Source organism: Rhincodon typus, chromosome 6, assembly GCF_021869965.1.
Source record: "Rhincodon typus isolate 14 chromosome 6, sRhiTyp1.1, whole genome shotgun sequence".
Lineage (NCBI taxonomy): Eukaryota > Metazoa > Chordata > Chondrichthyes > Orectolobiformes > Rhincodontidae > Rhincodon > Rhincodon typus.
In genome coordinates, this window is record NC_063337.1 from 50,456,588 (window position 1) to 50,474,050 (window position 17,463).

Consider the following 17,463-nt stretch of genomic DNA (forward strand, 5'->3'; position numbering starts at 1 on the left):
CAGCCCTTTTGCTTCACATCTACAGCTTCTCTTCTGCTCATAGCAGAGTCTATCTTCATCTGCCTGCTGAGCTTGAGATGTATATGCTTTCATGCTCTCAGCTCCAACCCCAAGACTTTCTGGAAAATTCCAATAGACAATTTCCCAAAATCCTAGCCAAGGATCCAGTCTGAATTACTCAGCCCTATGACAACAGAGGGGTAAATTGAGCTCAGAAATGGAATATAGATTAACTTAATATGAAATTTCAAATTCAAATCTCTTGATTGTGAGGTCAGGATAAATAATAAGGGAAACTATGTGGGCATGAAAACTGAACTATCTGAAGTGAACAGGGACACTGGGCAATGGGATACATCAGTAGAAAAGCAAATACAGTAGATATTTCAGAGGAGGTGATGGTATACTGGTAATGTACTAGTCTACTCTGGACTAGTAATCCAGGCTAATGTTCACCACCAGCTTCTCAAGGGCAACTAGGGATGGGCAACAAATTCTGGCCCAGCCAGTAAAATCCACATACTGTGAGAGAATAAAAAATCTCTCCACTGCAGATGATCAAATCTGAATTCAACAAAATTGGGGAATTTATAAAAGCTAGTCTAATGGCGACCATGTAATCAATGATAGTCAGGGAGAAAAAAAAACATCTAGTTCACTCATGTTCTTGGAAAGCAAATCTGTCATCCTTACCCTGTCTGACCTACATGTGATGCGAAACCCACAATGTGGTCAACTTTTAACTGTCCTCTCAACTGGTGTAACAGGTCACTCAGTTCAAGTATAATTAGGGTAGGGCAAAAAATGCTGGCCTTTACAGTGACAACCACATTCCATGACAGAACAAAGGAATAAAAATAAAAATAAAAATTTCAAAAGGGAGGGCAGTTAAGGAGTTAAGAAGAAGTTAAGGAAAATGTCAAACTTCAGGGAAGAAAATCATATAATCACACAAAGATGATTGGCCAGAGCATAAAGAGTGGCAGAAAACGACTAAGAGATAACCATAAGACAGAGAAATAGGCTATTCATCCCATTGAGTCTGCTTTGCCATTCAATGAGATAATGGTTGATCTTATAATTTTCAATGCCACTTTCTTGCTGTTTCCTCATAAGCCTTGAATCCGTTACTGATGAAAAATTTATCTCAGCTTTGAGTATACTTCACAACCCAGCCTATGTAGCCCTCTGCTGTAATGAAATCCACAGTTCATCACCTTCTGAGAGATGTTCTAACTGGGCAACTCCTTATTCTGAGTTTATGCCCTCTTGCCCTTGACTCTTCAACAACTCTGTTGAGTCCCGTAAGAATTTTCTATGTTTCAGTGAGGTCTTCTCTCATTCCATTAAACTCCAGTGAGTACAGGCCCATGCCACTCAGCCTCACTTCATAAGTCAACCCTCCATACCGAAGATCAGCCTAGGGTGACTTCTCTGGACTGCCTCCAATGTCAATATATATTTCCTTACACAAGGGACCTGAAACTGTTCACAGTATTCCAGGAGTGGTCTAACTTGTGTCTTGCATAGTCTTTGCAAAATGTTTCTCTTTATTCACTTGTGGGATGTGGGTGTCACTGGCTGCACAACACATATTGCCCATCTCTGGTTGTCCTTGAGAAAGTGGTGGTGAGCTGCTGTCTTGAACCACTACAGTCCACAAACTGTAGGTTGACCCACAATGCACTTATGGAGGGAATTCCAGGATTTTGACCCAGCGACAGTGAATGAATGGTGATATGTTTCCAAGTCAGGATGGTTAGTGGTTTGGGAGGAACTTACAGGTGGTGGTGTTCCCACATATCTGCTGAACTTATACCCTAGGTGAAAGTGGTTGTGGCTTTGGAAGGTTTTATTTGAGAATTGTTGGTGAATTTCTGCAGTACATTTTGTAGATAGTACACACTGCTGCTACTGGAGGGTGGTGGAGGGAATGGATACTTGTGGATATGGTATTAATCAAGCATGCTGTTTTGACCTGGATGGTGTCAAGTACTGCTGGAGCTGCACCCATTCAGGTAGGTAGGGAGCATTCCATCACAGTCCTGACTTGTGCTTTGTAGATGGTGGACAGATTTTGAGGAGTCAGGCGGTGAATTACTCACTGCAGGATTCCCAACCTCTGATCTTCTTTTGTAGCCACTTTGTTTATGTGGCAAATCCAATTGAGTTTCTGGTTGATGATAACCCCAAGGATGTTGATAGCGGGGGATTCACTGATGATAACACCATTGAATGTCAAGGTGCACTGGTCAGATTGTCTCTTGACAATCAGATTGGAGATGGTCATTGCCTGGCATCTGTGTGGCATGAATTTTACAGTTTACTGTAAGTGTCCAGATGGCATTTTGTTGGTAATTTGTTGTAAACATCCTGAGTGTGACTTTTAGATTGCTTAAATTGACACACCACATTTTAATGATTTACCTTTACCTGCATAAACACAACAGCACCAGTTTATCTGAGGTTCCAGCAAGAAACCTGTATTTCTGTAGCTAGATATTTCAAGGTCAAACTCTCAGAAAGTCAGCGTCACTCTTCCTGACAGTTTATTTGACATCTTATGCAATAATTTTTCAGTCTTCGTTATTTTCAACAGAAACAGGACGCTGAAGCACCTGAGAAACTCCACTCGCAAAGAAATTATTCTGTCCTGACTTTCAAAGTTATTAATATTATTTTGCTTTTTTTTCAGAATTTAGGCAAAAAATGGATCTTGAAATAGGAAAGGGCTGAATACCTTTTGGACTACAAAATTAAACCCTGAAACATCCCACCTTTTAATGATTTGCCAATATGTTTCAGGCATTTGTTGTATATTCTTACCTGTACATTTGAGTCATCCACCATGCACAGTTGCTCCTGAATTTTTTGTAGTTCTTCTTGCTGCCATGTGATATTTGCTTGGAGAATGCGGGTACGTTGTTCAAGCTGATCCTTGAGAGACTGAATCACGTCAAACTGTGCTGGGAACTGGTTTGAATAACAACAGGTAATTTTACAAATGCTGAACAGTAAATTCGATACAACTGATGTGAACAGTCGTGTCTAAATGCAATTATCAAACTAAATATAATAATCAAGCATCACTTATGTAATGCAAGACCTTTCCTTCAGAACTATTCATACTTAATTAAAGTTTTCTACCATTCAGAGTTGTGTAAATGAAAAACAGGGTAGATTATCCTTTCAAAAACGGGGTAGATTATCCTTTCAAAATCAAGAAATCAACTTAAGGATCATTCCAGATTATTAGCCAAAACACTGTTGAGTGTAATGGGGGAAGCAGTTATTATTTCCTATTTTGACAGAGGAAAACTGTTAATTGGTTGGAAAGTAGGTTGGATGGTTAATTAGTGGTTATCGGGACAGGAACAGAAACAGGTCTGAGAAAGGGCAGGCTGAATTTAAGTACCTCATTACTGTGCCTGCCATTAAATGTCAATGACGCCAGGACCAGTGTGCCAAGTGTTCCAGAGGAGATGCAGAGAGTACTATATTACAGGCACACCTGAAGTATGGTCAGTACAAACTGTATCCAGTGCAGGGAAAGGTTTAATTACTTTCTTTACTCAGATCATCAGGATAAGCCTTGTGTGAGTATTCAACATCCAGAAGACACACTAGTTGAGGAGCCTGGGGTGTGAGCTGTTCCTGAACTTGGGAGAAGTGTGTGTCCTGCGAAAGGTGGGGCAGGGGGTACCCTCATCATCCTTGGTAACTGTCTAAGTCCTTGGTTGGTGCTATCAATTGTGAAGGGAGGGCCGTCCAAGTGGGTTCTGTCATATATAGCTGTCCATGAGATTAACCACCATCTCAATGGAGCCCAATGGCATGCTCATTGGCAATCGTGGTGAACAGATGCTTTCACTTGTCATGTCTCTGTGGTTCCATCTCGGGGTCACATAAAGGGTAAGTCATTACTGTTATGAACTCAGTTCAGAACAATAACTTTTAAGAAGAGATATATATATATATTCCCACCAACTGACGAAAAGATTTCATGTCTTATGACTTTTTTTGTAAAAAGCAAGCTAAAAATCAACAAGGACCAAACATCACTTAATAAACAACTAATGTACCAAAGTACAAAACAGAAAATTGAAAACTAATAACTCATGCAAAATTATGTCAAGAACCATTTGTATGTTATATTATGTTCACAGCAGATATGTAGTCTTGTAGCTTAATCTCACTCTTCCTGATTTTTCAGCAGACTCCCTTCTTCCTGACACACCAGGACAAGTGTTCTAGTGCTTTTTGAAAGCCTCTTCAAAATAATGACTTCCAGCAGCCAGGCCCATTCTAGCAACCCCTTGGTCATAAACTTTCCATGAGTTCCATCCCTTCGAAGAGGAAATTAGTTCTCCTCGGCATGCAACTTGATGGTTAACGTTCCACTTGGTTTGTAAAAATTGTGACTGTCTTAAAACATTTTTTTAAAAGTAACATCAGAGGTCACATGCACACATGTGCATTAGCCATAGAGCACAAAGGCATTTCTCCGAACATCCTTGTTTTTGTAGAAAAAAAAAGTTGCACCACCATTTGCAGTTCCAAGTGACCCACATACGTTCTTATAAAGAAGACCATCTGCATAAATGAAAACGATTTGTCCTTTCCAGGCTAACCCATTTTCATTTGCCAGGGATGCCATGAGTCATGAACAGCTCTGTAACTTGCTTGGCTTGATTTTCTTAACAAGCACTGCACCCAGTAATGTGAACCATAATCTCATTTCTCATGTTTGGTCAACAGAGTACTTCTCTTGCCTTCCTTAGATTAAATTTAATTTATTAAACCTTGCATGGATGCACCTCAGCATTTCTTTGCATCTTTTTCAGGATAATGACTCCAGTTTCTTTATAAATTATGCCATCCTATGCAACACTTGATGTTTGTATGCTCAATACTTTTTTATTGTAAGAAGGGTGCCTTTGATGGTGTCAAGCCATTCTTTAAGTTTTTGGTAGCACTTGAAGGGTTTCATCTGCTTGCACAGTTTGCACGATCTGCGAGATGCTTGTTTGTCAGATTCAATACCTTTGCTGTGTTGATGACTTGAAGAGCATATTATGATGCACTCAATGCACTTTACACTCTTCACATTCTACGCTAATGTCATCAACTCTTTCAAAGAGAGTTCAGCATGTCAAAAAGGTAACCTGCTTCCCTTGCTTGTTCTTCACTTCCTAATTGTATCATTGCAAACTACATAATATTCTTTGCAGAGCTTTGAAGCAACAGAAACATTTTAGGAAAGATACTTTGAAGTGGCTTTGAAATGGTCAGATTTCATCACCAACTTGTCCCTTCTAAACCTGAGGGTAGTGTTGTTCAGTGAGTGCTCCAGATATAAATGAAAATGACTGTCCTTGCTGCATGAGAGTTGCACAAATCCTGTTTGACTACAGGGTGACTTGGTCATTGACATCACAGTACCTCAGCATTGGTGCTGTCAATGCTAGTTGTTTGATGTGAGTGAAAACTGTTTCTTGTTCTGTGCCCAATAAAACAGAACATTCTTTTGCAATGAACTTCTGAGAAAAGTTCACACTTTGACAACAAATTGGGCAAGAACTCAGCTATATAAAATCCTTCAAGTGATTCAATTGCCTTCATATCTGCTTGTCACTGCATCTCTCCTGCAAGTCACACTTTATGAGGATCAGGGCAAAGTTCTTTCGCTATCAGTATATGAACAACGTACTTGACTTCAGCCATCTTCCCTTGTAGTGTTTCCTTGTGCAGCTTCACGCTTGTCTGATGACCTGTCTCTATCAGTCTCACTAGACACTGATCATGGTTTGCGATGGCTTCTTCCATTGTATCTCCAAAACCATAGACAACAGGTCATAGAATCACAGAATCCCTACGGTGTGGAAACAGGCCCTTCGGCCCAACAAGTCCACACTGAACCTCAGAGCATCCACACCCAGACCCATCCCCCTACAACCCACCTAATCTACACCTCCCTGAACACAACGGGCAATTTAGCATGGCCAATCCACCTAACCTGCACATCTTTGGACTGTGGGAGGAAACCGGACCACCCGGAGGAAACCTACGCAGACACGGGGAGAACGTGCAAACTCCAGACAGACAGTCGCTCGAGGCTGGAATCGAACCTGGGTCCCTGGGGTTGTGAGGCAGCGGTGCTAACCACTGTGCCACTGTGCCACCCTATTGGCTATCACATCCACTCATTGATCATCTCTTACTGTTTGCTTTAATATTTCTCCAGTGGATGAAAAGTACCAAATGACATACACAACCATCTCTGTCTTTCAAATGATGTCCTTCAGAAAACTGCTGCTTTCACCAAATACATTCGCCAGTTTTCATCCTTTGCATTGAAGATAGGTTGTGACAAATTTCTTCAATAGTCGAGCCGATTACGCCTGGAAGCCTGTCCCTTGATCTTTTCTGCTTGTGATACTAGGAGAGTAACATTCTCTTCATTGCCTGAGCAAGCAGTCATCACTGTCCCTACGATGTGTGTACAGTGAAGGCACCTGTGTGCCACTGCCTCTGAGACATTCTCCCTTCTATGGGGCTCACCAAATATCTTGGGATGGTCATAACTGGTGCTGTGCTGCTCTCTCCAAGCACTTGTTCTGCACCCGGCCCAGTGTGCAGGCTGTGCAAAATGTTAACCTGGTCCTCCGTGAACTCTCCATGAATTGCCTAACTAGTTTAATTGATCATATTTGTGAAAGGCATGGTTTCTCGGGGTTGGCCTTGCCCAACCCTGATGGAATTTAATAATAGGAAAACAGAATCTGGCCAGTACCTCTATTTTCAGTGCCTGCCCAAAGGATGGACATTTTCAGCCATTAATCTAAACAAAACCATGCTGGATTTCTTTAAGTCTGTGCGTCTGCAAGTAAGGAATTCTAGCTGATACAGACCTTTTAAAGAGAAAATTGAAACAGAAAATTAAAGGTGTACTGGCATTCCATTGTGATATATCACTAAGTGCAATCACATTTTAAAATAGGACATTTAGATCCTGTCCATATACAGGTTAGGTAATCCACAAAGGAATTGAAGAAATAAACCTAAAAAAGTCACAGAATGTAGTAACTAATAGATGGTGGAGTAACAGCTCAGGAAGAGGCAGGGAGCACATAACTTGCCTACTCTCACAATAACAAGGTCAAGGCAGAGAATAAAGCAAGCAGCTTGAAAATCAAGCAAGAAATCAAATAAATAATGTTAAAATTCTAAATTTGAAAGTATCATTAGACATGCGTTGTTAATTTCTGCTTGTCTTATTTGTCAATTTGTTTGAAGATTCTGAACCAGGTTTTAGGGAAACGGAAGGACATATATTCATAGAAGTATAGCTATTTTCTAACCTGTGCCATCGATGCAGGCTGACTGACCACAGTAGCCTGGGGCATCAACTCCTGTGACAGTAGATCAATAGATGGCTCCGACATTAAAGAAGACTGCAAAAGAAAGGTTACAATTGGCTTTGTTTTTCACAACTGAACAAGAAGTGACTAAAATGGGCCAGAGCATTCCACTGTAACAGCATTCATCTATTTCATCCAACATAGTGAAGGGTTTCTATTGAAGTCAATCTGTGTCAAAAGCAGTGAGTAGTTTGCAGGAAAGCGTAAATTGACAGGTCATGAATCTCAAATAATTATTTGTGAACTGATAGATAAATATAGGATTTCTGTAACAGAAATCAATTAAATACAGACAATAAAAGATTAATAATTTTCAAATAATAAGTTTAGACTTATAGTCTCATTATTCTGAAACCACGACCATTTTTATTTCACATTATGTGATTATAGTGTGTCTGTGTAATTTGATACATATGAACGTATATACAAATATATGAATTAGGAGCATGTGTAGGCCACTCAGTCCTTTAATCCTCTTGCACTATTCATATGATTATGGCTGCTCTGATTACTCCACACTTCCAACTATGCCGATACCCTTTTGCCGACTTGTTTATCGAGAATTTATCTTTCATTGCCTTAAAATACTGAAAGACTTTGCTTCCACTGTCTTTTGAAGTAGTAAATTCCAAAGACTCATGACACTCTGTGAGAAAATTTTTAAAATTATGCCCTGATTTTAACTCGTGGTAGGAATTAGGTGAGTGAGGACATTGGTGATCAGCAAACTTCCCTAATTTTGGCAAAATGTAGCCAGGGACATTTTAAATCTCAGACCATCATCTGTGTTAGTTGGTGGCCCAAATGCAGTAGCACCATCTTCTGGATGGGAGTACAGATGTCAAGTGGTATAAGGTCACTGGCAAGTAGCAAAAGAAGAGTTGGTGGCACTTGTGTAAACTGAGGTGGGAATTTCAGGAGGCAACAAAACATTTAAACTTTTCTTGTGGAATCTAACACTCCTTCTCCTGGCCCCAAAGGTAATGCTAAAAAAAAATTCTTAGTCAATGGAGGTGCTGATACATTTTTAACCATGAATTCAGCAAAAAATCTCTAATTGTGCAAATTCCTCTATCACTCCAGCAATTTAAATTTGGTCATTTTAAAATGACAATGGATTTATCATTAATTACCAGTAATTTATCAGCATGTAAGTGACTACATTATAGCAAATCCCTACCTGGCTGCTGGTGGGTGGATGCTGCTGAATTCCTACATCTTGTTGTACTGTTGCTTTTGTCTGCAAGGATGGACCACTGGTCTCTGACAGTAGTTTGCTTTGTGTTGCTGAGAAAGAAATTTGAATTTATAGAGATGGTCAAAATTTCTACAAGCTACAACACACAATTTCTAATTGAGCAGAACCAGATTAATACATTGATTATAGATATTCAATAATTAATGGGGTGGGGGGGGGGGGGGAGAATCCATGTAAGAAAAGCATCATGATCACCTATTTGAAGCATTTTACGAATTTTACTTCATGGATATTTTCCAAAGGTGTAGGCAGCTAACATCGCAAAATGGAAAAGTTAATCCTTAAGGTTTCCAAAGTCAACATGAAAAAAGAAGACACCTACATGCAGATTCTGACACCGAGGTATGAGATGATTTGTGTGAACTCCGAGATGAAGAAGAAGGTGATGGACTGCCAGGGAGCACCTCAACGTGTTGCTGCGTATCAATTCTTAAGTTGTGTCCCTGTACAGAACAATAACAGTAGAATATATGACAGGTATGCGCAAATCATTATTTTCCAGTATGGTACCTGCAATATTAACTGTGACTGTTTTCAATACGTTCACAAATAATATTAAATGGACTTAACAATGGCCTTCATAAATGGCTACAGAATCTTTCACAATAACAGGCATTTAAAGCATTCCCAGAACTGTAAATAAATTAATCTTTCCTATTACCTTAAGCAACGAAGAACCAACAACTTCTGCAGAGCTATCATCCAAACTGATGTCTTTTCGACGCTGTGCTCGAACTTCTGCATAGCTGCGGTGATTTTATAAGAAATCAATGAAAAGGAAAGAAAACTCAATGAAAATAAGGTTGAATAAACATATAACTTGGATGCTGGAATTGTTATACAAATCATAACTTACCCTATCAACTCAAGAGACTCATTGATTGTTTTACAATCAGAAACCACGGGTTTTAATCCCAGTGCTACCTATCATTGAGGCTGATAATTCCATTCAGCAAGCAGACATGGACAGCAAAGTAGAAGGAGCACATTCTTTTGAGTTGAAGGCTCGGAATCAATTAATGTTGCCACAGTCTCAGAGGCTGCTCTCTCACTGGAGAGAGATAACTGTTAGTGTGCTTAACCTGTGGGCCCCCCAAGCCTCAAGCAAGGAGTCAGGTTGGGAAAGCGGCACTTCTGGAGACCTCAGCTGGTACAAGAATTGAACCTCTGTTGTTGCCATCACTGTGTGTAACAGATCAGCCATCCAGCCAACTCAGTTAACCAGTGCTGAATGCTTGCTGGCTACTTGCAAACTGCATTCCACTGTACAAAGTTGCTTTCTGCGCTAGTACCAACACACAGTCTGTGACAAGAAAAACAAAGAAGAAAAATATCAAGAAAATATTCTAATTAACAAGTTACTAAAAAGCATTTATGACTGATTTTGTCTAGTGCTCTGGTTAATTTGAGCAATTTCACCAGGCTACCTTTACTGATAAGCAACCTTGAAAAAATACAAGTGCCCAGAATCAGGTGTCCTTGAACATCAAAGGCCAAGACACAGACTGCTTGCTGTGCAACTAACACTGTGTTATGTTTCTCTAACTTTCACTGTTATGTTAGTACAATGATATCTGCTACACTGGAAGATGACAGTATGGTTTTGCTGTTACTCACTTTCCAAAGTGAATACTCCTTACACTTTTAGTGTACAATCTTGCTTATTTCAACTGTAATTAGATCTAATTGTAGGTTTTTGGTTATTTTGACCCCATGTTATGAATAATTTCAATATTATCAATAATTATTTTATAATTAATGACCAGGTATAGGCATTTACTCTGGTCTCTGTGTTTGAATTGATTTGATGTGATTTACTGTCATATCTACCAATGTACAGTGAAAAGCTTTGTTTGCGACCAGCACAGGCAGAGATATTGTTAGGGATATTGTAAGCATAGTTTCCCTATGTTCAACATCTCTACCAAATTCAAAGAATTATACAAAAATAATTGATGGGCAACTTTGCTGGAAATATCAAAAATGTCTACCTGCTTATGGCGTTTATTAGACGTAACACCCAAAGGAAATTTTCTCCATCATTATTACACCTTCCAGTCAATGAACTTTTTCCTACCTCACTAATGTGTGTGTGCACACAATAAACTCTGGCTTGGAGTTCCATTGATGGTAGGTAATGTAGTAGCGGGTCTGCAGCCAGATCCACTGTTGTCCTTTAGTAAGAAACCGATAACAGCAAGACTTCCCTTTACCAAATTGCATCACTGTAAAATCAAAAAGCATGTCTACATTTTTTTAGCATGTCATTATTATGCACAAATATAAAAAAAACTTTTTAAAAGATGTGTCTTTTTTAAGATAACTTGAAATGCCAAGAATTGTTTAGCACTGTATTTCGGTGATATATTGGCCACAGCTGAATCAGGAGATATATGAAGGCAATAAAAGAGGGATATGAGGTTGGCAACATTGGTAGGTGAGAGAGAGTAAGATGGAGTATCTGATAGTTAGGCACAAGTCCTGAGTGCCAAGGAATGTAGCTGGCTAAATAATGGTGGTGTTGTGCATTAAACTGTGTGACAGATAAAAGGATTAGTCATGTGAAAATGTCTTCCCTAACATTGACCACCATCTATGTGGCATTGTTAAAATGTCCTTGGGTCCAGAATCCACGAGTTGACCTACCATTCACCTGTTCTCATTCTTTATGAGGGTGGCCCAGGTGATCCCTGGTCTTTCTTCCCAGCTGCATTATTAAAGCACCCAGTGCCACATTGGTCAGTCAGGATTCTTCTTTGTGCTGTAGCACTCAATTGCAAGAACATCCATCGCAGCACAATTTTTCCCACCTTCCTGTTAAACAACAGTCTATCTTTAGGGAAAAGCAAGCAACATCTTTCACATTGCTGGCACATCCTGCTGAGGGCACAGCTCATTGGGAGCTTTCAGTTGAGGAAAACAGCAGTGGATGTGTAGGAATATGCACTATAATCATTCAGAAGTAGATAAATTCTGTGTTTTACCCACATTCATCTGAATGAGGACAGATTTTGGCCTTACTGTCCAAAGTCAAGGTGAATCAATCTCCTTCCTGCATATTTTGGGTCTCCCTCAATAAAACATTTTTGTATGATCATAGGGACAGAAGGATTCATTTCCTAAAGGATAATGGTGACCCCAAAAGGCCTTATGGCAAATTTCATTTTTTATAATTGTACCCTTTCTTTATTTCTGGTAAATTTAACTGAGTTAACTTCTGAAACGGCTAATGTGGAATTTAAATTCTTTGGACTGTTAATCCAAACCATTAATCCATGCTGTAGGATTCAGTTTATGTTTCGATTATTAGTCATAGTTTGGCTGCGCATTTGGTAAGTGAATGGGTTATTAACATTATATTCTGTTTCATTGCGGTTACTTAAAAAACCCTAAAAGACATACGTGGTCCTTGTCTTTGAATGCATGCATTCCTGTGTACTACATGGTAGGTGCCTATGCCCTCAGATCATATAAACAAACACCACAACTTGCTTTTATAGCCCAAACTAATCTGGATTTAGACTACTGTATGAAGATGCTAAGAGATACTTTTATTTTAGGTTTTGTATAACAAGCCCACATCTGACTTTGGGATTAAGTTCTGTAATCCATTATGGTTATTTTGAGCTTTACATATTTTGCTGTATGTTGCAATACCATTTTGTTACCTCAATGTTAACACATTTTAATGCAGTGATAAGATTTAATCTGACCTGACTTGATGAGAATTCTTGTGACCTTGTTTCTCTAGAGAACAAAAGAAGGCTTCTCAAAGTGTAATTTTAGTTAGTTTAGTAAATGGTTCTTTTAATTAAGCTATATTGACAGTCTTCAGAATTTTCCAAGGAATTTCAACCTTTCTTCACATTCAAGTACATTGTGTGTAAATAACAAGGAAAGATCCAAAACAATATCATTAAATTAAACATAATGATAAGCAAGGTAAAGGAGGGCATCTTCTGCAATTTACAAGCTCAGGCTCCAGTTCTACGCGATCTGACATCACTGTGACATCATCCTTCCACAGAGGCTAAGTAGCTATTCTTAGAGTAAAGCTGTAGTTATCTCTTTACTCACAAAAAAGGAAATAGATTTTACATCTTTAGGGTTATACAATCATAGAGTTTTACAGCAATGAAAGAGGACCTTCTCCCTAACGAGAGCTGATCTAAGAATCCCATCTGTGAGAACATTCTAGTGAGGAAGAATGGTCCCTCACTAACTAGTAGTTTATTTTCTGAGAATCCAGTGTATATTAGCTTTGTATGGCTTTCAGGTCAATCTTAAAGTGAGGCCCTTATTGCTTTCAATTGAGGCAATTGATAATATCTTTGGAGTAGCCTGGCAGCAAAAGGGACTCAATTTGGTAGTTGCTATAGTGAAGAAATATCAGCTAAAACGTTAATATTTTGGATGTATATTGCATATATTTTGTTTCAATACCAGTCAATAGTGTGAACATAAAGCATTTTCCACAATTTTCTTTCTCCTTTAATAAAGCAGACTTCATTTGATAATTGATGGTAAGTAGTGTTAAACAATACGGTGTACATTATTACAGAGTTATTGTTATTCACTTTGAAATGAAAAATATAGAAGTAATAAATCACATGTTGTTTTTATTGAACCACAAAATTACTTTTTGAGTGTTAATTTTAATGCATATAACTTTAAGCTGCTATATATAGTCTAACAACATTTATAGTATGTAGATCTGGAATTTAAAAAAATTAACATTAATTGGCTACAGTCAACTTTACAGAGGAAATGTCAGTACAGAATGCTTTCATATTGTAGAGAAAATATTGCTCAAATATTGTTTAAATTAAGCATTGTAGAGAAAATTTACTAATGCTTCTTGCTCATGATGGGATTGCACTTACAAGCAGCATTCATTGGAGTTCAAGACACAATACTGTAGGAGTGACTCTCTGACCAGCATTCCTTGTTAATGTGACTCCCCACTGGAAGTCTGAGATTGATGAAAATAGACGTAACTCAACAAAAACTAAGATGAATAAGATTGCTTGCAGTTAATTAAAAGGATGTGATTCATTCTGACTCAGGAGTTTTCAAATACATTTTTACTCAACTCTATATGTTAAGCATATTTGTAATGTTTTAAAAATTCTCTTGTCCATTTTTAGATGTGAAAGAGTTACATTATTTTCTGTTCCAACAGCTTAATTCCAAATATTTTTGAAAATTCTGAGCATTTTTCTCACCCAAATGGTACGTACATTGTTGATGGCACCTGGCTAGCTGCTCCAGATCATCCACATGGTAATAATCATAACCTGATGTACCAAGGACTTCAAAAGGCAAATAACCAATGATCGGTGGAGCCCTGCAGTCAGAAAGAATATTTAACTACAAAATGCACGCAGAACTTACTTGCAACTACTAAACTGTTTGTACAGAAAACACAAGTGCCTGAAAATGAATCAAACAAATGTAATTTACCAAATTGAACCTCGACACAATGGTTTGAATTTTCACAAGGTTAAAGAAACTTGGTCGCCCAGATCCAGAAGTCCTACTCCCATTTTCATTGATTCAATCTTCATCCAGTAGCAATGGTGGGGGCAAGGCAGTGGGATGTATGGGTTAAAGCAAACAGACCCCAATTTTGCTGGAGTGAGGTCTGTTTCCCATAATGTGTGATTTACAATTTTTAAGAGTAGACCTGGTTTTGTGTAAAAGGGAGTTCATGTCTGTGAAACTGCCAAGCTGTCACGTTATATGAATCGCCACATTTTTTTAAAAAGCCTGATTTGTCTCTAAGTTGAAAAATAATCAGTGCTTCAGAGTTTGATAGTAGTTTGTTGGCATAAGACTGAGCGTGATCCTTATAGTGTTTTTACTTTTTGACTGCTTCCACACTAATAATTATCACTTTGGATGGGGAAGGCTGTAATTTCACAGTATGATTAACAGCTTTGCAGAGTTACGGAGGGATTAGCTGCATTTTATGTGGGGATATGAATGTTTGTTTTTGTAAGAGGCTGGGAATTTGAAGAGGTTTAAATGTATTGAATGGTCTTTTATCAACAAGAGCTTTTCTTTGATATAGTGAACTCTGCAATTAATACTTAGGACTTTGTTTTATTTTCGTCTAAGCATGGCACCTGAGGTTGACCTATGGATGTGCTTGGTGATTTGGCATGGAGGATGTAAGGGTGGGTGGAGGGGGTTTAGGGGCATAGGTTGACATAGAAGATATAAGGTGCCATGGGGGTGGGTTGGACTTGAGTTGGCATGGACAGTGTGTGAGTGGGACAAGGGCTGCTTTGATTAAAACATTTAAATAGCCTGTCTCAGCACCCAGCAGACACCAAGGTCACTTCAGAACTACGCCCCTCACCCCAGCAAGTGTTCCTTTCCCATACAACAAAGATCCATCCAGTCAGAACTGTTTCTCCTGAGGCTGGGAAATTTCCCAATGCTTGTATCTGCCTCAGGAACAAAAATCTGATCATTCAGCAAATAGAACTGGGACAAAGTAACAAATTCTCTTACATTAGCGCCACCATAAGTTATATAAATAAGAATCGCACATAGATAGACTAACCAACATTAAAAAGAAAAGTTTGACAAGTTGTGAACATTTTGATATAGTACATAGAAAGTCTTTATTTCTTCACCTACTCAAGACGTTTTGTAAAATCCCAATTAATTGCAATTAAACAGAAATTGCCATTCATTGTTTATTGCATGATATCCAAGTAGGATGTGGCAGGAATGATCTGCAAAATTTATTATGAATATAATTTTGTTGGTTTTTGAAGGTAAGAAAACACTTGAAGAAATGTACTCAGATGCCAACGGCTTAGGCATATATTCTTCATAGTTTAATATGCATGTTGTCATCTACATTGGACAGGCTGTTGATGTCCACTTTATCTCAGATTGCATTGCTAGAAGTGGAGACGTAATTCTACTACTAGGATTGATGCAAACTCTTTCATTGGTATAGAATGCTGAAGTGAAGCACTGCAGCCGTATTCCTAGCAAAAAGGATCTGTCTTTTATGTCAACATATACACTGCTCTTATATGCTTTCTGCAGGCATAACACTATCTCTCATAAGATTATGGACTCCAGTCTTCTTGTCTTTGGTCTGTGGATGTTCAGATTTCCAGTTGTACAAGAAAGATTTTCTTAGCAGCCTGCTCGAGGAATAGTGGTGATCTCTCACTACGGGGTAGATAAGATTGCTTGAAGCGTGTTGTTATAACTAGAGTGAAACAGGGTCAAATATATTGATGTTTCTATTCTTCCATCTACTTTCTAGGGAACAAACCTCGTCCCAGTGAAGTGAAAGAGGCAATTGCCATCAAGGTGAGCTGAAACCTTGTAAGTGAGGAAACCATGATATTATTAAAGAATTTGCAGATCACAGAGCAAAGGCTGGTTGACAAAATAATAATATTCCCTTAGTGTTGCCTTTAGAGATGCTGAAACATACTGCGTTCATTTTCCCAGTATCCAGTACTATTCCCATTTGTTCTGATTTGAACATTATGAGGAATTAACCACAGAGAGAGTGGCATTATAAAAAGAAAGCATTTGACAACAGCAAAGTCACTGATAAAGATAAGGAATAAGCATCTCTTGACGTTACATATTTATATATTTTTCCCATTAATGAATTATGCACCATTCTCAACAATTTAGGAGCAAATTACTGCAGACACTGGAATCTGTGCTGAAAACAACAAATGCTAGAGATCACAGCAGGTCAGGCAGCATCCATTAGGAGAGAGCAAACTAACATGTTGAGTCTAGATGACTCTTCATCAGAGACAAAACTCAACAATTTGTCTGATCTAACAGAAAAAAAAGGGGCATCTTACCACGTATTAGAAAATTGCATGTGTGCTGTCGATGATTTCTAAAATGCGTTGCTTAATGGGTGAGATTTCCTGCAAGCAGCATGTGATCGGAAATTGTCCCCAAATACATTTGCATTGACTAAGTTGTCAGGATTCTCTTCTTTTGGGCGAGTGCTGGACTAGAAGGGTAGCTTGATCAGGACAGAGATGAGGAGAATCTGTTTCTCTTAAGAGTTTCTTGCGTCTTTGGGGTTCTCAGCAGGCTTGACAGGCTTAATGGTCTACTCCTGCTCCCATTTCATAAATTCATATACCTGTATGTTCATATGATATCAGCTTATGTCCACATTTCACAAATCAGATCCCAGAATGAAAGCCAGATTGATAGATCACAAATCCTATTTTTGCAGTTTGTTGCAATGTTGGTTAAGCACTGAACATATTCACACAAGGCTGCCAGAGTTGCTTTACCACTAAACACATGTTTATTACACAAAAGAAAACAAAACAAAGCTGTAAATGTGTGTCAATTTGAAAAGATCTTAACATTAACAGCAACAAAAAAGATTCAACATATTATCCCAGCAATATCCTTTACAGATAATCACTCCAAGAGAAATATTACTTCTTTCCTAACTCTTTAAATTCTTACTTCACTGATTCTAGTATTCTTTCTTGAACTGTTGAAACAGTTCTAAGGTTTCTTTCTACTTCTGAAGCTTTGGATTTCTGTTCAGTTCCAACAGGCAAAGAGATTTCTATAAACTCTAAAACTTTGAGATTCTACAAACCTAACAAACTACAATTCTGCTCGGATGAAATTTATCTCCTGAACTAAAATCCTTATTCTTCTGCTAGGCTTAAATAGAAGTCTGATTTTTCGAAACTGAACTCAAACTAAACTACTAGTGATCCCTGACAACAAGGTGCAGGGCTGGATGAACACAAC

The 17,463-nt window shown here is 38.5% G+C and overlaps 1 protein-coding gene across 1 annotated transcript in view; it reads right to left on the reverse strand.

Annotated features, from left to right (window-relative positions):
* Positions 1 to 17,463, reverse strand: part of LOC109916311 (neuronal PAS domain-containing protein 2) — a 131,700-nt gene that overhangs the window by 24,023 nt on the left and 90,214 nt on the right. Inside the window, exons 12-18 of the mRNA XM_048597984.1 lie at positions 13,905 to 14,026; positions 10,757 to 10,904; positions 9,341 to 9,425; positions 9,002 to 9,122; positions 8,602 to 8,708; positions 7,362 to 7,454; positions 2,827 to 2,973 (exon numbers count right to left, since the gene is read on the reverse strand). Of these exons, the coding sequence (XP_048453941.1) occupies positions 2,827 to 2,973; positions 7,362 to 7,454; positions 8,602 to 8,708; positions 9,002 to 9,122; positions 9,341 to 9,425; positions 10,757 to 10,904; positions 13,905 to 14,026 (823 nt within the window). The remainder of the gene's footprint in view (positions 1 to 2,826; positions 2,974 to 7,361; positions 7,455 to 8,601; positions 8,709 to 9,001; positions 9,123 to 9,340; positions 9,426 to 10,756; positions 10,905 to 13,904; positions 14,027 to 17,463) is intronic.